Source organism: Caretta caretta, chromosome 1, assembly GCF_965140235.1.
Source record: "Caretta caretta isolate rCarCar2 chromosome 1, rCarCar1.hap1, whole genome shotgun sequence".
Lineage (NCBI taxonomy): Eukaryota > Metazoa > Chordata > Testudines > Cheloniidae > Caretta > Caretta caretta.
Genome location: NC_134206.1, coordinates 11,247,305 through 11,274,077, shown reverse-complemented (window position 1 = coordinate 11,274,077; position 26,773 = coordinate 11,247,305). Strand labels below are relative to the sequence as shown.

At 50.8% G+C, this 26,773-nt stretch overlaps 1 protein-coding gene across 4 annotated transcripts; it reads left to right on the top strand.

Moving 5' to 3' along the window:
- Positions 1–194: 194 nt before the first annotated feature.
- Positions 195–26,773, top strand: KCNE3 (potassium voltage-gated channel subfamily E regulatory subunit 3). Of its 4 annotated transcripts, none has more exons than XR_007355031.2 (6): positions 195–468; positions 13,987–14,192; positions 14,411–16,695; positions 20,665–20,862; positions 23,961–24,098; positions 24,539–26,773. XR_007355031.2 is itself a non-coding variant. In XM_048838858.2 (3 exons), exons 1-3 carry the CDS (start codon positions 352–354, stop codon positions 14,736–14,738), a joined length of 651 nt encoding a protein of 216 aa, XP_048694815.2. In that variant the 5' UTR covers positions 195–351; the 3' UTR covers positions 14,739–16,818. The 4 variants fall into 4 exon arrangements, 1 of the variants encoding a protein (XP_048694815.2); XR_012667238.1 differs by lacking the exon at positions 195–468 and adding an exon at positions 2,325–2,421; XR_012667239.1 differs by lacking the exon at positions 13,987–14,192 and having other exon boundaries at positions 396–468.

Genomic DNA, 26,773 nt, shown 5'->3' with positions numbered 1-26,773 from the left:
CAGAGAGCCAGGACCCCAGGCCTGGGGCACATGGCAGGGAGCCGGGACCCTGTACCCAGGGACGTGGCAGGGGGCTGGGACCCATGGCCTTGGGGCTGCTGGCATATGGCAGGGAGCCGGCACCCCTCACGTAGTGGGACATGGCCAGGAGCCAGCGGGGCCGGGGTGTGTGGGGTGCCCCTTGGGCTGAGGTACCGGAGGGGGCAGGGGCTCGTCGCCAGAGGCTGGAGGGGCAGCAGGGACACGGATCGGGGAGAGGAGCCCCGTGCCCCGAGCTGGGGCAGAGGCGCCCCCCGGCGGCAGTGTGGGGCAGCGGTAGCAGGTGGCCCTGCCCCGGGACGGGCGGTGCCGATGGCTGCAGCCGGGGGACGATGCGCTCCCCTCCCAGCCGCGGCGGGCGGGGCTGGGACCGGGGCAGCGGCCCCCACGTGCCGCAGCCACAGCCGGCCAGCGGGGAGCGAGCGGCGGGTGAGTGCGGGGCGGGCGGCCGGGCGGCCGGGGACGGGCTGGAACAGGCGCTGCGCGGAGCCACGGTCCGGGGGCTCGAGAGGTGCCGCAGGATCCCCGGGTGGGGTCTTCCCCAGGGAGCTCCCGAAGCCCCTCCCGGGAGACCCCCCCTCCTGTCCCGAATTCCCCCCAGGGAGTCCCCGTCCCCTGCCCTGGGGACCCCTGACCCCCCTCCCCGGGGAGCCACCCTGCCCCGGGGACCCCCCGATCCCCCAAGGCTCCCCCTTCCCCTGCCCTGGGGACCCCTGCCACCCCCCTCCGGAGCCTCCATCCACTGCCCCAGGGACCCCCAACCCACCCAGGGAACCCCCAAACCCCTATTCATCTTCCCTAGGGAGCCCCTATCTGGTGTCCCAGGGGATACTTGACTCTCCCTCCTTCCCTAGGGGATCCCCGTTCCCCCCCCACACACACACACTGTACCAGGAGACCCCTGACCCTCCCCCCTGCACTTTCCCTATGGAGCTCCTATCCCCTGTCCCAGGGGACCCTCCAAACCCCCTGCACATTCCCCCAAAGATCCCTTACCACCTGTCTTCAGATCTCCCCTACTACCTACTTCTTGACCCAGTGTCCCTCACCTATCCCCCTGTCCCCAAATCCCTCCCACCCCGCTTCCCCGTGCCCCAGCCCCCTGTCCTTTTGCTGCAGGAGGCGCTGGGGGGCTCAGGGAGAACCAAACTGCTCAGGGGACTCCCGGGGTGACACATACCTGGCGTGTGTGAGCTGGGGGAAGGGGGATTTGTCCTGATTGAGACGTTCTGGCCCTGGGCATGTTGTGGAGAGTGCCTTTGCTTTGGAATTGGGTGATACAAAGCCAAAGTGGGTGTGGATGATGCGGATGCTGGGGCGAGGAGCGTATCCTAACAAAAGCACCTTTTCAGGCGCTTAACTTCTTCGCAGAAAATTTTAACCTTTGGGCTAAAAATATTGTCATCCTTGTTGGCTTCCGAAATCTGAACATCCTCTCGAGAGAGCTTGGCAAAGCCTTGTTAGCCAGCCTTATAGTAGCTGGGCGAGAGGAGGCATTTTTACACTGAAGACTTTTCTTAGGGTAGAGGTAACTCTAGGTGTGCAGGCACGGCAGAGTTTGAAGGGGGGAATTGGTTGAATAATTATTAGTTGTTACTTGAAAGTCCTGTCTAGAGTGCATGCGGGACTGCCCTCTACTGGATGGAGTGAGCACCACTCACCTGGGTCATAAACATTATGCTGCTAATAGCTAATGGAGATTCTCCTTTAAGATCTTTCGGGGCAGGGACTGTTTTGTTCTGTGTTTGTACAGGGCCTAGCACAATGAGGTCCTGGTCCATGACTAAAGCTCCTGGGCGCTACCATATACAAATAATAATAAAAAATGGTGTGGGCTAATGCTTTGGGAGCAGGAGGATCTGGGCTGCCACATGTCACAGTGAAGTTCTAAGTAGCCGTGGCGTGGGCACTAGGAAATCCTAGGTGACTATGGTTTTGTTACAGGAGACTGGAAATACTTTATTGGGCATATGTAACTTGAACCAACGTGGGCCAGTCAGGTGAGTTAGATAGGACCTTCAGTAACAAAAGCATAAGCCTCTAACAATTGAATAAAGAATTAAATCCCTTAGGGCTTGTCTAGGCTCGGATAAAAGGTGTGTTTTCAAAACCTATTGGTTAAAGCAATGTAGCCAACGTGTTTTCAAACCCTAGTGTTGTGGACCGAACAAGAGGTATTTTAACAATTCCAGCTAACACACATTAAAATACAACTTGTCCTGTCCACAGCAGGATTTTAAAATGTGTCGCTAACTCGCTTTAAAGAGATGCCTTTTATGCCAGTCTAGATGTACCCTCGATTAGAAGCCACAGACTCTTCAACCCCTTCTGTGAATCAGCCACAAGAGAGGGACAAAGACTGACTTGCGGGGTTACTAAGGGGTAGGTATCTGCATAATCACCCTATGTGGGTCGCTACCCCTTGAAATGAACTGTGAATTTCAATGATTAAATGTACAGGTAAAGCCTGACACCACGTGCGTTAGCGAGTGGCTTAAACAAAATTCCCAGCCTTCAAACCCCTGTGATGTTTGGGAGTGTTAAAAATCCAAATGTTGCAAGTCCCTGCCAGGTCTAGCTCCTCAGTAGCAATCTGGGAGAGAGTTACCTGCTGGTGCCCTGCTGGTCCTCTCTGCTCAGAGGAGGGTGGTGAAAAGGAACTATGGATAGACACTAACGGGAAAGGAAGCAAGGGGAGAAAGCGGCCATGTGAGCTGGGATGGAAACCACTTGCCTGGGTGGTGAGGCCCTCCAATAAAATGTGTTTGTCAAGGGGCATCGGCAGCACACAGCATCTCCCAGGAGTGGGAGGGCGAGTCCACCCGCCTCTCCTAAATCGGGCGTTTAGGGAGAGGAAATCACCATACGAGGATAGATGCTAAATTGCGTTTCTACTGGGAGAATGGGGGAGGATGTGGATCTTTCCGATGTTTCTGTCAAACTCCTGCGGAAGTGAAGCTCTAGGACAGGTATGGGGTCATCACTGAGGCAGAGTTTAACAGAGGTTGCCTCTGGGTTGGCAAAAATAAACCCCACGGTTCCCTGGTGGTGTAGATCCATAGATGGTAATAATAGTGAAAGTGCTTCCCTAGGCAGGGCTCAGCTGTTCTTAACCACTCTGCTGTTTAACCCTGCTCTGAGCGGTGTTAGACATCATACAGGGAGAAAAATGCCTGAGCCCTGTCTACACTATGGGTATGTCTACACTACGAAATTAGGTCGAATTTATAGAAGTCGTTTTTTTAGAAATCGTTTTTATATATTCGAGTGTGTGTCCCCCCACAGAAAATGCTCTAAGTGCATTAAGTGCATTAACTCGGCGGAGTGCTTCCACAGTACCGAGGCAAGCGTCGGCTTCCGGAGTGTTGCACTGTGGGTAGCTATCCCACAGTTCCCGCAGTCTCCGGAAATGAGATTCAAAAGTTCGCTGTTCTTTTCCTGTCTACTTGGCCAGTGCATCTGAGTTGAGAGTGCTGAATTCTGTGCTTGATTTCTGCCAGCATAGTCCAGGCTAGAAGGATCAGCCCTGGAATTTTATGGTGGGGGTTAAATACATTATGACAAGGGCACTGGGGTTACAGTCCTCTGTCTGAAAGAGGGTGGGACTTCATGGCAACAATCCACTGAGCTGGCAATAGGTCAGGGTACGCAGGTAGGACCGATTGCATTGCCTGTATTTCTTCCCACCGCGGAATCAGAGTTTGCAGGAAAGCCACCCAATTTTCTGTAGCAATCGTTATTCAGTTTCACATAACAACCCCCCACTCCCGTGGCTCCAGTCCAGCATTTTAGAGCTGCACAATTACGTCTAGCCTCACCTTACATTCCATACTCTCACAACCCTGTTACTGCCTGACTTAGCCGTAATATCCAAACAGCCTCATGGCGCCAGGCTGGGTACAAACACTTAGCGAGAGATGGTCCTAGCGAGAGGCACAGATAGGTGAAGTTACTTGCCCAAGGTCCCTTATCAGATTAGTGGTAGTGGAGGAGAACCCAGATTGCTTGACTCACAGTCTGGGCTCTCCTCCTGGATCTACCATTAACCTGCAAATGCTTCTTACGGGCATTGCAGTACGGGGGGGGGTCTTAAGGAAGGTTTTGAGGGAGCACAAAGTAGCAGCTGGAATCGGGCTGAATATTTTTCATCAACATGTTAATTTTCCCCAAAATGTGACCAGCTCTGTGATGTGGTTGAAAATCAGCCAAAAAAAAATAAAATAATTCCAGCCAGTGGTAGCAGAAACCTTTGAGGTTGGCATTGTAGGCAGAGTGGACGGAGTGCTGCTCTTTGAGGCGTTCGTAACCTGATTGTTACCCTTACATTTATTTTTGTGTGATGGGCGGTATTTTTTTAACTGACTAGGTGTTTTCTCCCCTTTTTCCAATCTGTGGTTTGAGCTGATTAATGCCCTTTGCACTGCTCTTAATTATATTTTTATGTCAGATTTTGTCACATTTTCACTCGTATATCTGGAAGCAGTGAAACCATATTGAAATCCCCATTTGCTTTTTAGAGATTTTGACTGAATTACTTATAGTCCAGTTACTCAAATGAGATTGTCACTCTGCCCGCAGCTGCCGGCGCAGTTAATTATTTCCAGACACATTCATTGGGAAGGGCCCACTTCCTTCAGAATGGCTGTAAAGGCGTTTCGGGGGGAAAGCATATAGTGGTGGTAGTTGTCACCACTTGACCTCCCCGTTGCATAAATTATTTTATGACCAAGGGTGTCACCGGACATGACTGCACAGAGTTTTACTGCCATCACTGGGTTTCAATCTTAAACTGAGCATTCTCTTCTTTAACATGTTAACGTCCTTTTAAACATTTTTGCAACCCCCAACTGTTTAATTCCTTCTCAACTCAGCAGGGTTTATTTGTCCAAAAGCTTTTTTTTAACTTTTAAGGGTTTTTTTAAATTAATTATTTTTTAAACTGACATTTTTTTCAGGGGCTCTAAGCTTATTGTTTGTTTTTTGCACTTCTTTTTTAACTTTGTTCATTTTGCTGCAAAACTGTACTCACTAAATATAGTCCTGGAAGGGCGCCTGCTTTTTACTTTGGATTTATGCAGATAGGGAATAGACATTGTTTTCCTCCTGCCTTTTTTCAGGAATTTTTGAACACTTCAGTGGCATTCGGAGGACCACTGCGGTGCTCTGCCATGCTTTCTTTTCTCTCTCTCCAGTACCACTCTCTGGAGTTCCTTTTTTCACCCAGTCCTAGTTTCCCTGTAATACTTCTGGGGCGTCCCTTAGATTTAACCTACTTTTCCAGTGTGGTGCTAACTTTGTTTAAACCGTTAAACCCTTCCAATGCCATTTCCTTTAACACTGGGTCGCGCCCCTTACTGTAAGGGGTGTATACGTTACCTGCTCCAGATGAGGGGATCTGAGTCATGGCACCACTGTGTTGGGTTTCCCCTGAGACCTCTTCCCCTCGATTCCCCAACTCAGTTTGACTCCAGTCTTGTCACTCAGGTTCCTTTATTTGGCATACAGCACAGCTAGGCTGAGTTGTTCAGACTCAAGCATGGGGTGTGTATAGGGCGTACCACACATCCAAAGTTACATAGTAAATCTCTTCCTTTATATACATTTACACGTTCTATGGCATTTACTGTGTACTGGATCACCCATTTTGGGATTGGTCACTTTCCAGAAACCAATCCCTGTACAGTGTGCACTGTCCATGTGCAACTTACTCTGTACCTACCTCATCTTATGTTCCAGGCTTAGCTTATCCATTATCTTGTCCATTATAAATGGTTTCCTGGGTGTTCTCCCTTATCTTAACTAGTCCAGACATTCTGTTTCCAGCGTGCTGATTCATTTACCTCCCTAATCCTATCTCCTAAGAAATAAGGCTTCCCCCATATTGTATTACTCATGTCAAGTGAGGCCCACAACTCTCTCATAGATTCGTCCTCTGAAAGCCTCTTTGCTTCCCTCCAGGGGACATTGTAAAGGCCAAAAGTATAATTGGGTTAAAAAAAGAATAAAAGAAGTTCCTGGAGGATAGGTCCATCAATGGCTATTAGCCAAGATGAGCAGGGATGCAACCCCATGTTCTGGATGTCCCTAAACATCCAACTGCCAGAAGCTGAGAATGAACAACAAGGAATGGATCACTCAATAATTGCCCTGTTCTGTTCATTCCTTCTGAAGCATCTGGTACTGGCCAATGTCAGAGGCAAGACACTGGGCTAGATGGATCATTGGTCTGGCCCACTATGGCTGTTCATGTGAAGTAGGAGATTCAAGATCCACTGCAAAAAGGGCTTTCAAGCTGAAGCGAGCTAACATGTAGTTGAAATCATAGAATATCAGAAGGGACCTCAGGAGGTCATCTAGTCCAATCGCCTGCTACAACCTCCCTAGGCAATTTATTCCAGTGCTTAACCACCCTGACAGTTAGGAATTTTTTCCTAATGTCCAACCTAAACTGCCCTTGCTGCAATTTAAGCCCATTGCTTCTTGTCCTATCACCAGAGGTTAAGAAAAACAATTTTTCTTCCACCTCCTTCTAACAACCTTTTACATACTAGAAAACTGTTATCATGTCCCCTTTCAGTCTTCTCTTTTCCAGACTAAACAAAACCAATTTTTCCAATCTTCCGTCATAGGTCATGTTTTCTAGACCTTATATCATTTTTGTTCCTTTTCTCTGGACTCTTTCCAATTTGTCCACATCCTTCCTGAAATGTGATGCCCAGACCTGGACACAATACTCCAGTTGAGGCCTAATCAGAGCGGAGTAGAGTAGAAGAATTACTTCTCGTGTCTTGCTTACAACACTTCTGCTAATACATCCCAGAATGATGTTCACTTTTTTTGCAACAGCATTACACGGTTGACTCATATTTAGCTTGTGATCCACTATGACGCCCAGATCCCTTTGCACATTGCTCTTTCCTAGGCAGCTCTGCGCTGATTCTGTGTCGACCTAATGACATTGACCGCTCGGGGAGGTGGCATTACTAAATCGGTGTAGGGAGACACTTTACGTCAACGGGAGCCGAATTTAATTGAAGACACTTCCACAGCTCAGTGGACTCAAGGCAGCTTACGGTGACCTAACCCTGAAGTGTAGACCAGGCTTCACTTTTCTGGAGGCATTAGAAAGGGGATTGCAATAATGGGCCTGACAAGTGCCAAAGAGTTGTATGGGATACAGCTCCTTAGCAGGTGACTAAGCCGTTGACATCCCAAGATATCAGTTTACCCTCTGACAGAACAATTGCTGCATTCATGAGAGACATGGGCAGGTATTCAACTCCGCCCCTAGGCAGGACCCTGAATAATGGAGACAATTATCCTTTCCTTTGTTGCGAGAGCTGCAGAAGCCAGTGTCTGGCCCTGGCAGGAAGCTCAAGTGGACCAGCCCTGTTGGCGCTACAGAACCTTGTTGTCCTTTCAGAGAGGTGTAGCTGGGAACTCGTTAGCTTGTGGGATTGGTCGTGAATTGCAGCCCCTCCCAGCTCTAGGTCAGCAGTTCAAACCCAGCCTGTGTTGGGAGTTGGCTGATGGGTGTTACCATCTGATGCCTCACTCAGCCAGCTATGAAATAAACTCGGCCTTGGTCCTGGGTCTAGGCCACAACAACCACCCCAAGAGGTCAGGGGCTAACTTAGTCCTCTTTCCCCCAGTGGGGAGATTGGTGGGTCCTCTAGAGTATGGCTGGGGCACATGAGTATGTCATCAGTCCATACTTGCTTAGTGTGGCTTTTTTCCTCTAGCGGCTGGACCACAGAGAATTATGGCTCTTCTGCTGGCTTTGAACTAAGAGACCTTCCCCTCTGGGGTAGCTCACCCTGAGCTTCAGAGCTCTGCCCAGCTGAGCTTCCTGTGGGGGCCACCACTTATAATGTGATACCCCTGAGCATGTGAGCAGCCGCAGGGCTTGAACCTGTGGCCTCTGTGTCAAGCTGTCCTGCAGTGTCTCAAGAGCTTGAATACCAACCTCACGGCAGTCTGTTAAGAGCCAGGCACAAACTCTAGATTGGTTCTATACACAGGGCCAGTGTTCCCTCTAATTTTTCCCACCCATGTGTGGAATGAATTTTGTTATGAGCATCGATATGGAGGTGATGTGTGACACATCACCTTCATATTGGTGCACATAACAAAATTCATGTGGTGTAGGAGGGGGCTACGGCTGGGGCAGAGGGTTGGGGTGCAGGATTGTGAGGGCTGGGAGTGCGGGCTCTGGGGTGGGGTCCAGGATGAGGGGTTTGGGGTACAGGAGGGTGCTCTGGGGCTATGGTGGAGAGAGAGAACTCCCTCCAGCTCTCTCTCCCTGCTGCGGCTCCGGGGCTGGGGCTGTGGGATAGGTGCCCCACGGCTGTGGCAGGTCTGGGCCGGGACTAGGTTCGGGCTGCCCTCCCCCAACCGCGGCAGGTCCAGGAGCACCCACAGAGAAAAGGCAGCCTCTCACTTGCCAGTGGCCCCGCTGACCAACTCTTCCCCTCCCTCCCAGCACCTCCCGCCCGCTGCGAACAGCTGTTTCGTGGCGTGTAGGAAGCTCCAGGAGGGTGGGGGAGGAGGGGGATGGGGTGCGCTCGGGGGAGAAGGCAGGGAAGAAGCGGGATGGGGGCAGAGCGGGGGTGGGAAGAGGCAGGACGGGGACTTGGGGGAAGGGGTGGAGTGGGGGCTGGGCCTGGGGCAGAGGCGGGGGTCAAGCACCCCCTGGCTAGAGGGGAAGTCGGCACCGTTGGCGGGCCCTGGCCGCGGCAGGGTGGGTTCCCTGAGGACGACACTAGAAGGTCTGCATTGGCGCCGTTGCCCAAGTGCAGCTCCACCGCTGCCATGCATCTGGTGAAGACCGTCCGTGCCCACGGCAGGGCGCTCTCCCGTCAGCATAATCGCGCCAGCTCCGCGAGAAGCTGCTGGGGGCAGTGCTTAGGTTGCTGTAACTTGCGTCACTCGGGGGTGTGCGCCTTTTTCACGCCCCGGCGCGATGGAAGTTGGATTGCTTTACCCGGTAGTGTAGACCCGCCCTGGGATTTCACCAACCAAGTGTAAACTCCTCAGGTGCTATAACAGGCTTAATTAACATGGAGTCACAGACAGTCCCCTTGGATACTCTGATCTGTTTCGCCACCCAGCTGAGGGATCTTTTGTTTATGGCTAGCAATCCTTGCCTTCCAGAGTCCAAGCAGTGCACACAGTTTATTGTTAGGGGCTTTTATCCCCTTCCGCACCTTGTGCTTTGAGCTGCAAACTCAGCTGATGGAAGGAATTCACTTGTATGACTCATCTTCATGGAGGGGAGAACAATCAACAAAGTATTTTGTCCTCTTTAATGTTCCACAATAGTTTGTCTGGTTTTGGTGTCCCTTCCTTGTTGGGCAGGATGTAATACCTTCTGTTGGAGATCAGCACTTTACACTAGTTAATGTCTCTCTCTCCTGTCTGATGATTCACGGAGACTTTTAGTACGAACGCTTAAATATTACCATACAATATTGGATACAGACATTATAAGTGAGATTAATGCATGCAGCAGCTTGCAAGCATTCAAAGAAGGACATTTTTAAGCATACTAAATACTAATAACACACAGGGGAGCCAGACTGAATCCAGCTAGGTACTGGTCAGTGTTTCATAGAGGCCTGGGGACCTTGACAGGAGCCGGCACCTGGTCAGCCAGCGTCACACTCTGCAGCTAGATGTATGAGCCTCAGCTGTCTGATCTAAAAGACCCCTCCCTCTGAGCTCAAAACCAGTATCCGATTCATAAACCTCATTGTGGTCCAGCTGCTTGAGGGGCACAGAGAGCCACCCCATATAAGGGTGGGTTACAGGTGGATGGTGTAAGGATGCTTGCTCTATGGCTACCTCTATTGTGGGGAGCGAGTGTCCATCTACAGAAGGGGCTGTATGACCCCTTTCACCAGCTGGAGTAATTTAAAAATGGCTCATGGGTATAACTGTAGAGGTAGGATTATGCTAGTAAATTTCCCCGTGTAGACAAGCCCTTATTGGTGGCATGCTTCCGATGAGATGTTAAACCAAAGTCTCTTCTGCCCAACTCTGGAGGCTGGCCAGGGAGAAGTGACCTTTTACGTGGAGCTTTTCAAAAGAGATCAAGGGTTAACCTGGTACTGTGGCAAACGCTCCCTCCCTCCAGGGTCGGTGCACGCCAGCAGCCCATAGGAAGCAGTGATCTTGCTACCAAACTAGGAAAGGAGCCCCCTGGCCAGGGTTTCTCCAGCCTCTTCATTATGCAGAGGGTGTGAAACTTCCTGTAGTGGATCATCTCCCCTTGCAACACCCTCCTGCTCCCCTGCTGCTTCGCTCCTTGATCTCTTGAATTCTGTAGACCGCCAAGGGGGCTCAGCTGAGCGCCTCTGACCGGCGCTGCTGCTGGCAGTTCCTTGGCAGGGCGGGATGCGTGGTTCTAAAGGCAGCTGAGTCCAGGCAAACAAAGGACATTGACCCCGGTTTCAGCTCCGAGGTGGTGTGACTGTAATGCTCCTGGGTGCCGTGGCCAGCTCTGTCACTGACCTGGGGCAAGTGCCTCTTTGTGCCTGGGTCTAGCTTTGTAAAAGAGATGTGATGTGTCACCTCAGCACAGGGGCAGTGCAGGGGCATTCGTTAGTATAATTAGTGACAGCTGTGTCTCCCTGTGAGTGCATTGATCAGAGAGGACCTTAAGCATAAGGACGGCTTGGGGGCCCTGCACATGCTTACAACTTATGGGCCAACTTGGTTCCCTTCCTTGGCAATGGGACCAGAGTAAAGGGCAAACCAAGGCCTAATCTCCTGCTCCAGCAATGGGGCTGCTGTTTGCAGCTGGAACCTCTCAGCCAAATGCAAAATCCAGATCCAGGGTTTGCCTGCCTCTGTGTCTAACAGGACTGACCTGTTGCTGCTTATTAGGGGCTTGTTATGTCACTGCTGTGTTTGTAAATGGACTTCAATATTCTGTAATTCGTCTTGTTGGCTAATGCGTTATGAGGCCCTGTGAATTCCTGTAGTGCCTCCTTGGGCCAGCCCCTCCAGGTGATCCGTAATAAAATACCATCATTAAATGCTTCTGGCATCCAGTGAAATGGATTATTTGGCAAGAATATGTCTTTACCCAGCTTTTAAGTAGGAGCTGACCAGCTGTTGCAAGGCCAGGGCATGGTTAGCCCAAGCTGTGTTTATTGTCTCTGTGTGTAAGGTATGAGCTGAAGTGTTAGCCAGGTTGGGAGAAGGACAAATTCCCACTGATGCTGATGGATGCATGTTGGACAGATGGTGCTGAGCTCCGGGGCAGGGGAAGCAGAGGGAACGTGATCCGTAGAAGTAAAGGCACCAGGAGCCCTGGCTGCATGACATCTTCCCCTTTCTCTACTGTCTGCGTCCCCCTCTGCCTGGGCTTAGCGGTTCCTTCCTTCGCCCGGGTACTGATCGAATGCAGGTGCTGAGCACCCCCTGTCAGTCGTTCCTCGGCTCTTGTGACCCCTGAGTGCTGGCACATGGGGGACCAGTGATGCGAGGGAAGGAGAGAGGGCATTGCCAGGCTCTGGCTAATAACCACACCACGACGTTCTCCTTCAGCCTTGGTGAGGGGCTGAACAATGGGCAGCTGCTGCCGTTTGTCTGTGAAGGAACGAAGGGCCGCAGCATCAGTGCGAGTGGGTGAAACTCCTCAGGTGGCTGAAGGAGGCCATAACCGCCTCCCCACCCCGGTGTAATCAGCCAAAGCTACTGCCTCGCAATGCAGCAGTAGAGCAGTTGTGAGCCTCTCCACTGACGGAGTTAGACCTGCTGTCACCACACCTCAATTTGGCCCAACCCCACCGAAGGAGCTCTAAGCACTTCCCAAACACTAGTGAGCCTCGCCGTGCCCCTATGTGTCAGGGACGTATTGTTATCCCTGGGTCTCAGACGGGGAAACTGAGTCAGGGAGCGGCGACAGGACTTGCTTTGGGACATTCTGGGGTAGCGCTGGGAATAGAAGCCAGATCTCCTGAGACCTAGTCCTAGGCTTGAGCTGCAAGGCCGTCCTGTGTGGGTCAGCTGACCAGCACAGACCTTGTGTTGTGGAGGGGAATCTCGGCCAGAGCAGCAGTGACCGGCGTGGGTCTGTGCGACCTCTGCTGGTCACAAGGGCCTGTGCTTGCTTGGGCTTCCGTTGCTCTCACACAACTGCCCGGCCAGCCAGAACACGGAGCCCCAGTGTTGGCAGAAAAACCAGCAGCACCGAGGGCAGCTCTACGCTGAAAACGCTGCATCGGCCCAGCTGCCCCTGTAGCGCTGACATGAAGACGCTCCTACATCAAAAAGAGAGTTTCTCCCAGCGGCGTAGTTAACCCACCTCGCCGAGAGGCGGAGGGTGTTGGCGGGAGGAGTTCTCCCATCAACATAGTGCTGTCCGCACGAGGAGCTAAGTCGGGGGGGTGGATTTTCACATCCCTGAGCAGCGTAGTGATGCCAGTACGGGTCTGTAGAGTAGATGTGGCCTGAGTCTGGGTCCTTCTCTTGGCCTGGCCCTGTTGGGACGTTGCTGAGAATCAGGACGAGGAAGGCCCAACTGTGTCATGGTGGATCCTGGGTCCCAGGAACCGGTGGGGGTGGCAGCCGTGATGGGGAATCTCGCTCCATTCCCGTTCTCCAGTCTCTCAGCCAGTGGTTGTTGGCAGCCAGTTTCATCCTCTTGACTCCCTCGCTGCCCCGGAAAAAAAAAGTTTTTTTTTCTTTTGAGGACCCCAGAAGGAAGCGATGGGTGCAACAGCCCTTCCCCTCGTTAATTTGTTCACCAGTTAGACCTAATTTCCGACACACCAGTTTTGGTCCATTGATTTTTGGTCCAACCCTTCTCTTGGTTACCAGGCATGGTGTTAACACAGTCCCTGAGTTATATCAACAGGCCTTTTTGTTTGGACTCCTTCCCTCTTTGTGTCGTCCCTTTGCACCTTTCACCATCAACATTTATTACTGTAGGTGTGGTGCTGTTGTAGGAACGTTCACTCCTTACAGCTGAGCTCACAGCGAGGGTACATTTGTAGGCCCAATTAATACAACGGGCTTGATCCCTGGGAGCATCCTCCATGCCCCACAAGTCCTTGGGACTTGAGGGTGTTCGGCCTCACTCAGCAGTTGGAAGGAGGATCAAACCCTAGCAATTAGCTGTGATTAACTCCCTAGCTCGAGCTTTGAGTGCCCAACGCAGCCCCATTCTGCAGTGTTTCTGGGGGGCAGTTTAACTAGAGGGGCGCACGGTTTGGTGCTGCTGTGGGATGAGTGTATTGCACACGCCAGGCGCTCCTGGCATCCCTCCATTCCCCTCCCGCAAGGCCCCTGTGTTCACACCTTCAGCCTCCTTTATTTCCGGGATTCCCTGCACCTCCACTCACGCCAGGGGCTCACCTTTCCCCAGATTCACTGTTCGGTTAGTTTTACTTTTACATCCTTTCTGGTTTTCTTAACAAATAGCAATATGTTGGGAAGGAGAGACCAGCTCCAGGCTGGGGAGCAGCTAGAACCGGAGCAGACTCAAAGCGTAGCCCCTAAGCAGGCCGAAAGCTTTTCTGAAATCTCGGGAGGTTTGATCAGGTGGTTGGTTGGTTGGTTGCATTACCACAGTGCCTTGCGTGACCGTGTCCCAGGCAGGTTGTCTGCTGGGATCGAAGCTCTGAATCGAAAAGCGCCAGTCTCTACTGCTTCAGTTAAATGATCAGATCCATTAGCTCAATGGCCGCAGCACCATCACAAATCTCTGTGGTCTAGCCACTGGGGTGGGCAGAGAGCCACACATGGCATGGGTTAAACTGGGACCCCAGTGTAAGATCAGGGCCCTGTTGTGCTCGGCACTGTACAGACGCAGAACCAAGTAGTTGGTGCCTGCCCCAGAGAGCTCTCCCGTTTTAATGTTTAGTTTAACTGAATGATAGTGCTGGTGAGGGGTGCCTGATCGACAGCCCTGGAGACTCATCCTCTGTCCGTCTGCAGGACGGGCCCTGTGAACCAGCTCCTCCGCCCCACCCCACCAATGGGCCAAAGATAGAGGGCTATCCACGCTGTAGACCAAGTCATCTGTGGACATCTGTGACTTCTTGTATGTCCTTGGGGATCTCTGTACCTGTCCGTCTCCACAACTGGACGGATGCCAACACCACATGGCCCCTTTGTCTCGCTCTTTGGATGGGAGACGCTGTGTAAGTACAAAGAATTTACCCTGGCTTACCTGACATGGGGTTAGGCCCCCAAGGATGACTGCTCTCTGGCTGCCCCAGCACACGATGGACAGGGCCTGACTGTGTGTCTGTCTAGCCAGGGTCTTCCACTGGTGCCCCTCCCAGGCTGAGAGCACAATGAAGGGAGCGTGCTTCAGTGAGGCCTGACTGAAGTCACTTTTCCCCCTTTATCCTGGCAGAAAGTTTCCTGGGAGTTGCGAGGACATGGAGGTGGGGAACCTGACGGAGACGTTGTACCAAAGCCTGCACTCATTGCTGAAGGCCCTGAACCAAACACTTCACGGTGCCATCCTGTGCCCACCAGACCAGGCCACGAGGTGGATGAATGGCAGTCACATCAAGCTAGCCAGCAAAGACGACTATTCCTACATGTACATCTTGTTCGTGATGATTCTGTTTGCCGCCACGGTGGGGAGTTTGATTCTGGGGTACACCAAATCCAGGAAGGTGGACAAGCGGAGTGATCCCTACCACATATACATTAAGGACAGGGTGTCCATGATCTGAGCAGGACAGGGACCCTGCTGCAAGGACATGCACAGCTACCGGCATCTGCCTTCTGTAGCAAGAGAAGCCCTTTTCCCTGGTCCAGTCAGACTCTTCTCAGAGGGGCCAACACGCGGCTCCATCTTGCTAAGAGACAGCCACGTGGACACATTTAGTGCCGAGGAGCACTAGTAGGCCTGATCTTGCACACAGGCAGAGAGTGCCAGATCTTAGAGGCCGCAGAATAGTTATGTGACGGCTCTGGACGCTCTCCAGCAGGCCCGTCCTGGATCACTCTGCGTCAGTTGTGAAGTTCCCACCAACCTTGTCCTCCTCCAAAGGAGCATCTCTGTTTACGCCAAAGGGCATGGGGATAGGCTGATGGAAGGTCTTAAGTGTATCCCAGAATCCTTTGATCCAATGCAAAGGAGCATGGGATACACGTGAGTGCTGCAAGTTCTTATTTATTGTGATGTTGGACGCCATATGAGATTGTAGCTAAATGGATGCGGAGATTCAGATGCATGGTGCACGCAGCTCAACAGTGAGTGGGCACCTGGCTAGGGCAGAGCATGACACAGTTCGGGGACTGGGTGGGAGCACAAGAGGAGGGCACCTCTTGTCTCCACCTAGAGTCCAGAACGTTGGTGCTATGACCCAGCATCAGTGTGTGAAGATGCCCCTGTCAGCAGAACAGAGAATGAATGGCTGGTGGATGAGCCAATCGGATTGTTTAATTTGTCCCTCCACGTCCTGTCAGCCTCTTGCTATGCATGTGCGGGCTGGAGTCTAATGGGCCTCTGAATAGGGAGGCCTCCCAATCTCAGGGCGGCAGCTAGAGAACAAATCTGTGGGGCTCATCTTGAGAGGGGCTGAGCGCACGCAGCTCCCACTGATCTCTGTGCCGAGGGCCAAGAGGGTCTGTACGCCACAGGGAGTCAAGCTGTGTTCCCTGCACTGGGTAAACGGTTGTGCATTTTAATACATCCATGGCCACGTAACGCACACAGTTGTTGGCTACTCAGAACTTCCTGGGGACAGCAGAGATATAGCTCAGTTCCTCCTATTCCAAAAGCACAGGCTTCTACATTTGTAGCTGAAAGAGACTTTTTAGCAATATAGGGCCTATGATATACAGTTGTAGTAGTAGGATTTTATGTTTGCATTTTGTGTAATTTAAAATGAAAAATAAAGAATAATAACGTACCATGTATGAAATGTATTGGTGTACGATTTGACCGTAACCTGCCAGCCACCCTTTTTGAACAGCAGAAAGGGACGGGCCTAATGGGCCATTTGGTAAAGCTGCATCAGCCGGAATCTGTGTCTGGGCTGATTTCAAGGCAGTAACAGACGTTTTAAGGTCACCACTTTGTTGTAGGTTTAGCATTTTAAAATAAGTAAAAGAATGCCGTGATTGTTTTCATTTGCATTGCAACTTGATGTTCCTGTTCAAAATGTTCTGTGTAAATTAATTCTGTTTTGTGTGTAAATAAGAAATGTGTGTGTTAAGAGGTAAGTGTGAAGGCCATTGCTGAACCAGATGTTCTAGGAAGGAACTGAAGACAGACGCAGGAGTCCCAGGAGTTTGCAACACGCCCCTATTGAAATGTCAGCGGAGGGCAAATTAATGACTCTAAAAATGAGACAGGCACCTATCAATGGGGACAAAATATCTGTGATCAAAACCAGCCTGGGATAACTCCCTAAAAAAATTAATAAAAACAAAATAAAAAGTAAGAAGGACAATTTAAGAAAACAAGCACTTGTCAAACAACAATTGATGACAGCATGACGGTGCAAAACTCATTGGTCCAATAAAGGAAAAGCACTATATAAACAGGGTGCCTAGCCATGAAACTTTGGGTTTGTCCTGCCAAGGCTTCCCCGGAGCATCGTGCCGCGACTGACGGAACCTGGCTCCTCCCTATCCGTGATCAACCTAGCTGGCCACTGGATTGATCTGGACTCTAAACTGGTAACTATAACATCGACTGGCGGGACAGTGTGTGTGGGGGGGGGGGTAGGGGGGATGATTGAATGCATATGCTAATTGTTGTTTCTTCAATAAACGTGGCACATTGCCTTTTCCCCTGAAAAAGGTCCTGTGTGCTTCAGCATAACATTTTTGGTGGAGAATTGCGAAATGGGGAAGACATGCACTGTGATTGTTGAACATACTGCTAAATATTGCTAAAAGGTATACCATACCTATAAAGTGATCGATCATTCAGGTGTGCACACCCCCAGTCGTAGAAGTGCCGGGCTATAGGGGGAGGATTAGAGTCCTTGCTTTGACCCGCCTGTCAGAAAAAACTATACAAATAAGATGTATACAAACTGTCTAGGTATATACACCCCAGGTCCTAGAGGTGCCGGGCCATAAGCGGGAGGATTAGAATCCTTGCTCCTACCCATCTGTCGGGGAAAAATTGCATAGATCAATATACCCTTGGTCATAGCAGGATCAAGCCCAAAAGGTAGAGGCTTAGCATCCCGTCCCCCCCTGCTCTGTCAGGCAGAGTTTTTAGTGGGTATAGACTTTTTGTGTTTTGTAAGTCCCAGCACAAGTGTGGGCAAATAAGGAGTAAATTTCTGTAAGACCTCACTCTGACAGATACAGCAGTGTGGGATATTGTGATTTCAAAACTTAAAAAAAAATGTTTAAGAAAAGGGACCAGGAGGTGTGGGGGCTAGTTGAGGAGCCCACCCTCTTTGCTAAATTGGCAGTGGAACAAAGCCTGTGTCCATGAAAAGGGACAGTTCAGCAAGGAAAGCAGAATCGGGCCCAGACAAGCAGGCAGGCAACAAATTTTAAAAAATTGGAAAACAGGTTGGAAGTCCTGAGGGCATAGTGGCAGGAGTAAAGAAAGCAGTAAGTACAGGCATGGGGAATTCAGATCCCTGGAACAATACTTGGAATGGTGAAATCTGAGTTGATGAAGGTGTCATTTTGGGAAATAAGCAAGTGATTTAAGGAAAGAGAGTGAGAAGTTAACTCTGCAGAGGCTGGAGGGAATTAAGCAGTTGAACGTTGTAAAAATGTTAAAAAGGAAAAGTGTAATAGAAAGAAAACTCTTGGTTTCTTTGCAGCCATTCTGAAGGAGAAATGGGCCCTTTACCAAAGGAATGTCTGTAAATAAGCCAGACAAGGAGACAATCTGATTTAAATCATTTGACTATGAACAATTTAGTCAAATTCCCTAAAAGAACATAAGGGGTTTCTATTGGAACTTAACTGCCCCCAAATGTATACAAATGTAATCTATGTACTCAATAATGTGTCTATTATTTATATGGATACATAATTGGTATAGGAACAGGTGAAAAGCAGCAAATAAAAAAAATTGCATATTCAAAAAAATAAAAATAGATTTACCAGTGGGTAGCAAAAAACCCTAAACAGTTAAAGGTGTGACATGTAAGGGCACACAGTAAAGAAACGGGTATAAAAACCACGTGGAATAATCGGGTAGATATAATAGCCGGACAGTATAACATAGCAGTTGTAACCAAAAGTCAAAAGAAGAATGTCTGTGCTGACACATCTGAGCCAACAGATGGCACCACAAATCACCCTAACCAAGATCCAAAAAGCCAGAAGTTACTTAATGTAGCCCAGAGGTCTCAAACACGCAGCCAGAGTTATTTCCTGCGGCCCCAGATGGTGGCAACCCTAATCAGGTGGTCAGTGGTTGGCTTATCGGCATCCAAGTTGCCTGTTCCTCGCACCTGGCCTTTACTCAAACTACGGGACTCACTGAGCTATGTTCAGTCTCAGTGTTAGCCCCCTGAACACCCACCAGGCCTGAACTCAACCTATTGGCCCTTCATGCTTCATATAAACACACTCCCACTAGTGCATCTGGTCTGTAGCAGTTATTGTCTCTTCTCCTGCTGCTCAGCGAAAGCTGCATTGCTGTAGTGGGCCCCTGGTGGAGGGTGTATTCGTTGTGGTGGTACAAGGGCTAAGGTCAGGTTTAGTCCCTTGTGATTTCACCTATCTCATTTATGGCCTGCATATTGGGTCTCTTTTTAATTTCCCAGATTTCCCCCATGATAGTGTTTGTACACCATGAGATATTCAGAAATAGGTCTGTCTTGCCACTGTATCACTAAATGCTTTCCTGCATGACTAAGCTAAGGAGACTTTGCGTTTCTTAGCGGACAGCGATCCAATGTCCTCAGAGTGCTTGATAAACATCTGTACCTGTTAGCCTCACGGCCCCCCCTCAGGAGGAGGGAAGGGTTATTAGCTGCATTGTACAGATGGCAAACTGAAGCCTAGAGAGGTTAGGGGAACCAGCCTTGGGTTACAAAATGAGTCTCGCATAAGAATGGCCATACTGGGTCAGACCAAAGGTCCATCTAGCCCAGTATCCTGTCTTCCAACAGTGGCCAATGCCAGGTGCCCCAGAGATAATGAACAGAACAGGAAATCATCAAGTGATCCATCCCCTGTCGCCCATTCCCAGCTTCTGGCAAAACCGAGGCTATGGACACGATCGCTGCCTGTGCCCATCCTGGCTAATAGCCGTTGATGGACCTATCCTCCATGAATTTATCTAGTTCTTTTTTGATCCCTGTTATTGTTTGGCCTTCACAACATCCTCTGGCAAGGAGTTCCGCAGTTTGACTGTGCGTTGTGTGAAGAGACTGTGTGCAGGGTGAAGATGGATCCCATTGATAGACTGTCATGCAGGGATTGTCTTTTGTGCAGCACCTAGCACAATGGGGCCTAGACCATGACTAGGGCTCCTAGCTAGTATGGCAATACAAATAACAACACATATCCAGCACCTAGCACAATGGACTGGAGCTGTTAGGTCCTACTGAAATTCAAATAAATAATAATAATGTGACCCCCAAGGAGATGACCTAAATTCCTGGGGCTCTGTCTGCTGGCAGCTCAGGGAGAGGCAGACTGTCCCTGGTAGGGAGGGGGAGCCAAGGCAGACTCACAGTCCGCCAGCAATAGGGAGTGAGAGGCCCTCCCAGGCAGTTGAGAAAAGGGGAGAAGCCATTTTGGAGTCAGTCTGGAGCCAGCCAGGGCAAGGGCAGGACTGGCTGTGTGGGGAGCTGGGGAGTCCCAGGCCTGCATGCAGGGTTCCCCCTGAGATCTGGCCTCTAGGGACCTGACAGCAGATCCCTCAGCTGGGCTTTTCCCTCCCCACTGATGACTCCCAGTTTGTAGCATTTCCTGGGAAACTTCCCCAGCCAGACTGAGTTCGCCTCCCAGCTCCCTAGGTGAGCCCAGTCACCACATGGTCAGCTCTTCTCTGGCTGCTAGTCCAGGGCTGCTGCCTGCTGGGAGTGTGTCTGGACGCTGGGCTAGGAGACGACAGTTTGAAGTTTAGTACAGTTGTGTAATCTGCACCTTGAGCCCTGCACCCCTTCGTGGTGAGGGGAAATCCTGGGACCAAAGCAGCCTAATTCCTGCCCAAAGAGGATCCCTGCCAGCAGAAATCAGCCCCTCTGCAGTGACTGAGGAGTCCAGAGTCATCTCTGAACCTGAGGATCATTCATGGAGTTTGTGAGTGCACCATCTTTTAGTCAGTCAGGGAATTCATTTTGGGGACCCCCTACTCCCTGATCTGTGTCCTCAAGCCAGGGAGTAAGGGTTTGGGGATTTTATAACCTGCTGCATATTAAACCTGTGGAGGAATTTACCACCTTCTCCCACTTGTGAGTCCTGAACGCAGTCAGCCACACTGCTAAACCAGTGCAGAGAAGAATTTTGTGGCCATAGGTCATCAAGGGCCTCAACAAGGTACATGTACCAACGGGACACTGATCTTACATTTGCTACATCAAGTCACGTGACTGGGAAAAGTCACGGGTATTAGCAGCATGGGCACTGGTGACCCTAAAAATAGTGTTTTACCCTGTTATGTTATATTTGTCTCCTGTTTAATATAATTATTGTGTCTGTGTTATTTCTTGAAAGTCTCCAACTATCTGGCAAGTAAGTGGGGGTTACCCTGTGGTTCCTCCCAAGCTGCCCTGGTGACCCTGCCAGGAAGGAGCGAGGAGTGTGGAGGCACTGCCAAATAAATTCATAGGGAAAAATAAAGAAGATACACCCAGATCCAGAAGAACCCAGACCTGTCCATCAAAACCTGTCAGCAGATTGGCATTAAAGAAGGTAACCGGGTGGAGAGAGGGGCACTAAAATAACAACAGATTTGAATTGTTCTGGGCATAGGGCCAGAAACCTATGCCCTAGGGGACCAGTGGTGTCAAGAACCTACCCCTGGGTCTGTTATTGTCTGTGTCCTTAGCTGCTCTTGTTGACACAGAGCTGAACCGGGGGTATTTTGGTGGCACTCCCTCTGGGGCTGCCTGTATTGTTGCAGGTGAAATACAGCCCGCAGGTGAAATACAGTCCAGAGCCGAACTTGCCGTGCCCTACAGCCTGGTAGGTTTGTTTCCTGCCATGGCTCCGTGTTTGATGCGGCTCTCAGGAGGTCAGTGAGAACGTTTGCGTTCCCATGAGTCACCCCGTGGCTTGAGCAATGCAGAGCGGGTGTGTTTTTCCCACAGAGAAGTAAGCAGAGGTGTGGATCATTTATCCTGTGGCCTCTGCATGGGGCAGAAAAAAATAAATCTTTCCAAGTGTCTCAGGCTTTTATCATCTGCGGGCACCTGAGGATTTGTTTTTGCAAGAGCTTTTAACTCATGATTGTTTACCTCCTCATCAAATGTCACTCAGATTTGCTTGGCTTTCCCCCTGGCCAACTATGAACCTTCCAGCCTGCACTGCTTGGGGCTGTAGGAGCTGAAGCTCCCCTACTGTCAGTACTGAGCCAGTAGGGCTAGGGGGCGCTATGCTGCTGGACCACCTGCCGGAGGAGGCGTAAAATTGAGATCCCAACCAGGGGTGGTTCCTGAAGAACCCACACCACTTTTTGCCAGAATTGGGAGGTTACCCCCACTCTCCTGGCCCAATTTCAAGGTAGGGAATGAATGAAGGGTGGGCAAAGCAGAAGATAGGGTAGAGAATAAGGGAGGGAGGACCAGAGAACGAGGAACAGAGATGGAGGGAGAGAGACGCGCATGGAAGAGGCATCGATCGAATGACCCACAGGACAGGGGAAAGGGTGATTTGTGATGAAGACAATGATAAAATGGAGCAAGAAAACCCCACACTGCTAGTAGGTGTTTCTTCTTGAGAGAAGGCAGCTTGTGTTGCAGGTAGGGTTGCCAAGCCTCGAGGATTGGCCTGGAGTCTCCAGGAATTCAAGATTAATCTTTAATTAACAATTATGTCATTTTATGAAACCTTCAGGAATACATGCAACCAAAAGTGGCAACCCCCGAGGAAGAAGTACCTTTCCCCCTGCCCTGCCCATTCCATTCCCCCCTCCCTCTGTCGCTCGCTCTCCCCCACCCTCACTCCACTCCTTTATTTTCACCGGCTGGGGCAGGTGGTTGGGGTGCGGGAGGGGGTGAGGGCTCTGGGGTGGGGATGAGCAGTTTGGAGTGTGGGAAAGGGCTCTGGCCTGAGGCAGGCGGTATGGGCTCTGGGGGGGGGGGGTGCAGGTTCTGGGGTGGGGCTAGAATTGAGGGGTTCAGGTGTGGGAGGGGGATCTGAGCTGGGGCAGGAGGTTGGGGATGAGGGCTCCAGCTGGGGGAGCAGGCTCTGGGCTGGGGACAAGGGGTTTGGAGTGCAGGAGGGGGTTCAGGCTTCAGGAAAGAGTTCGGATGCGGGCTGGGGCCAGCAGTTGGAATGCAGAGGGGAGGTGAGGGCTCCAGCTGGGGGTGTGGGCTCTGGGGTGGGGCTGAGGGTTTTGGGGTGCAGGGAGGCTCAGGGCGGGTTGGGATCTGGGGGGAGTTTGGGTGCGGGAGGGGGACTCAGGGCTGTGGCAGGGGGTTAGGGTGCAGGAGGGGTTTTGGAGTGTGGGCTCCAGGCGGTGTTTACCTAAGGCGGCTCCCAGGAAGCGGTGACATGTCCCTCGGCTCCTAGGCAGAGGCACGGCCAGGCGGCTCTGTGCACTGCCACCGCTCTCAGGTGCTGCCCCTGCAGCTCTCATTGGCTGCGGATCCTAGGCAATGGGAGCTGCTGAGCTGTCGCTCGGGGCAGGGGCCACGCATAGGGGCTGTGTCCGCCCCTCTCTCTAGGAGCTGAGGGACATGTCATGCTTGTGGGGAGATGCGCAGAGCCAGGTAGGGAGCCTGCCAGCCCCACACCGACTGGACTTTTAAACAGCCCAGGCAGCAGTGCTGACCAGAGCTGCCAGGGTCCCTTTTCGAGGGGGCGTTCTGGAAAAAAACCAGACACCTGGCAATCCTAGTCAGCATGCTTGCAGCCAGGAAGATTCTTCTACAATTAAAGGTGGAGTGCCCAGAAAAGAGAAGGACGACATCTCAGTCACATGGCTACATGCAGCCTAGTGCTCAGTGAGGAAAGCAGGCCCCACACACTTGGAAATCAGCAGCAGCTTTATTATGCAACTAACAACTCTGCCATATTAATTCTGGACCGTATGTCTGTGATGCTTGGAAAGGCTCCTATGAGAGGGGGAAAAAAAAAAACACAATAAAAGCAATGATCTTCAGCTATCGATCTTCCAAACTCTGTTTCTATCCATCCACCTTGCATCTAAACACTCTGCACTCATATTAAAAACACCAGAAAGGACCCCATGTCCTGCCCCTCTAGGGTTAAGGCGAGTACCTAGAGCTGTAGTGTACAGCCCATGTCTGCACTTACCTAGCTCGTCCTGGAACAAGCTCCTTGGGAAACAGCGCCTCAGCCCTTCCAGACTGGAATAGGTAGAGGAAGGATTAAGCATTCAAACACGTAACAGCCCATGCCACCGCAGGGATGAAGGGCTCTTGATATTCACTAGGGTGACCAGACAGCAAGTGTGAAAAATCAGGATGAGGGTAGGGGGTAATAGGAGCCTATATAAGAAAAAGACCCCAAAATCAGGACTGTCTTTATAAAATTGGGCCGTCTGGTCACCCTACTGCTCACACTGTGTCAATGGGCAATGAGGCTGGCCATAATCTGACCTGCTACCAAGGGACCTAGGAGAAAAAAGTAGGGGAGGCAAAGCATCAGCACCACCCTGTGGTGAGTGGCTTACATGACTAGTTTCTGCCTTACCCCAAAGAGCACTCATTTTTTGGAAAAACAATACAGAGTCCTAAGTGAGCTGTAGCTCACAAAAGCTTATGCTCAAATAAATTTGTTAGTCTCTAAGGTGCCACAAGTCCTCCTTTTTTGTTTCCCTGCAGTGAGTCCAGGAGGAATTCCCACCAGAGGAGCTGCTGCTGGGCTAGGGTGTTAATTTGGACCCTGCCTTCCTTTGCAATCCCCAAGCCTCTTCAAGCGCAGGCAATTAGGACTCTAGGAACAGAGGGGGGTTGCTTTGGGTAAGTCTACACTTGTGGCTATTTCTATCCTGCTAGCACAGGTATAAACAGTGTAGATGGTGAGGCACGGCTTAGGTGAGTAAAGGGACGCTCGAACCCTATGGATACACACCTTACATGCCCATGCAGGGCCTCCCATGCCTACACTGCTATATTTAGTAGGGTAGCATCCTGCCCCTTCCCCTCTGCCAGAGCCTTTCCCCACCACAGTGAAAGATCCCTCTGCCAGAGCCTTTCCCCACTGGAGAGGCAGCGGCAGCTCCCCGAGCCGAGCCTGGCTGCCCTCCCCACCACAGCCGTTCGCCTGTAGCTACCCGTACCCTACATGCTCACGTTAAGTGTAGACAAGGCCAGCTGCGTAATAAGGGCCAGAGCAGGATGGAAGAGGGACAAGGACAGGATTTAAGCATAATGGAAGCTTTTTTTTTTTTTGTTGTTAGCGGCTGTATGGAGATGGCTGCTGTGTTCATAAAGGGACCCCAGTACCACAGAAATAGCTCAGGATCTGGGACAGGGTGTCATTTTTCCTTGTCCTTCTGCACCTCAAGATTTTTTTTTAAAGAAGGCTACTAGACAAATCCTGCAGTTGGGAACCCAGTGTGCAGCGCACACAGCCCAGCTATACACCAGGGGTTATTGTAATCAGCGACTGCCCCAAGCCACATCATTCAGCTGGATTTGGATCCAGATCTCAGCGTCCCCAAGTCCACCAGTGCTGGGTTTGGGGTTTCCAGTCTGAGCCCATCTCTCATTGCCATGATCATTTCAAAGCCTCAGCCAACACACTCCAGTGTCCTGAGTCACGGACGCTGCAGGGCTAGCTCCTCAGCTGGTGTGAATCTGCGGAGCTCCGTTGCCTTCCATAGCGTGAAGCCAATTTGCGCCATCCAAGGAGCTGGTTCTTGGAGTCTGGTACTGACTAGTGAAGGAATATCTATAGGCCGCAGCAGACTGACTCAAAACCGAGTTCCATCCAGTCCAGGACCCCGTCTCTGTCAGCGGCCAGCACCCGATGGGTCAGAAGATGTCAAAACCTCACAGTAGCAGCTGTGGAAGAATACGTCTCCCAGATCGGCCCCCTACAGATCTCTACTCTCCCCCAAAGCGGAGTTAAGTTAGCACAGGAAGGTATCTGTTATAAATAGAATTCAGCCTGAGAATTAGTCTGAATCCAATATGCTGACAGGCTGAAAAACTTTAAAGGCCCAGCTGGCTTCCAGGGTGACCAGACAGCAAGTGCGAAAAATTGGGATGGGGGTGGGGGAATAATAGGAGCCTATATAAGAAAAAGACCCTTAAATCGGGACATCTGCTCACCCCAGCGGGCTCTGTAGTGCTCTGAGCTTTCCTAGCCAGCCAGGTCCTTCCTGAAGCTGTTGCTCAGAAAGAAGGGGTCTCCTCAGAATCGCCCTGGGCTGTATGGTGACTGGGGTGGGAGACTCAGAGGGGATGGAAGCCAGAGTACAGAGTGACTGTAGGAGAACTACACTGCAAACTCGACTGTCCCAGACAACCGACAGGCTGCTTTAATGGTTAACATGGGCCTGCCTCCCGCTTTTTTTGTGCACGTGTGTGTGTGGTGGCGGCGGCAAAGAGAGCTTGTCCCTAGCTTTACGGAGCTTTCATCTCCTTGTTTCATTATGTGATTCACACCCTTACTGCTGCGTAATATAGGTGAAGGAGGCATGGCCCAGTCTAGTGCATCAGCTCAGTCTAGTAGAAATAGCCCGTTTCAATCATGAAGAGAGAGGTTGCTGTGCTCTGGGTTTATCCTGCCTGACCTGCCAGCCTGGGGCTGGCCAATCACAGTACTGTTATGTAATAAGGGTCCCCTGAGGAATGCATAGTTGTTGGATCATATTGAAGAAGTTCTGTATTAAATCACAAATGAGTGATTCCCCATAATTAGTAATACCCTGGAATTTAAACTAAGAGGGAGGTCTCTTGGTTTTTGGCTGCTAATTGCGTTAGTACATCCTAAGACAGAGTCTGTTCTCAAAGCAATACTTTGTAACAACAGAAACAGCACACAGACTCCCCGCCCTTTTGTTGTATTTCTCTCTTTGTTAACAATTGTGATTAAAATAGAGATGGAGGATGTATGTGGATGGATGCTTGGTGTGGATAATAAAGGAACGATCATGGAGGTGCCAGCCTAAGAATCCAGTGTCCATCAGCCGAAGAAGGTGTCAAGTGGAAACAACCAGAGGCCCCCCCAGAGGGCAGACTGGAATCCACCCAACAGCCTCAAGGATGGGAGAACCGAAGAACAAGATAACATCTGGCAGCACGGAGCTGTCAGGAATGTGCCTTCTGCTGACTGAATCAGCAACAGCATGGTGAAGCAATTCCCATAGACTGGCATAGGAATAAATTCCTATAAAAATGGACTCTAGAACTGAGAACTTTGGGGTCTGCAATCCAACTTCCAGGAGCATCAGATGTGCATCTGAGAAAGCCCTGCTCCCTCCTCTTGTCCAGGCCACCTGTCCAGTGGCTTGGCACGAGCAACTCTAAGGCTGGTAACTATGATAACAACCTTGCAGAACCTGTGTGTGTGTGTGAATATATATGAATGAATGTGTGAATAAATATGACATTGAATGGAATGTTATAGCTATAACTAACTGCTTACTATGATTCTTCTGTAGTCACAATAAATGTGGCATTTTGCC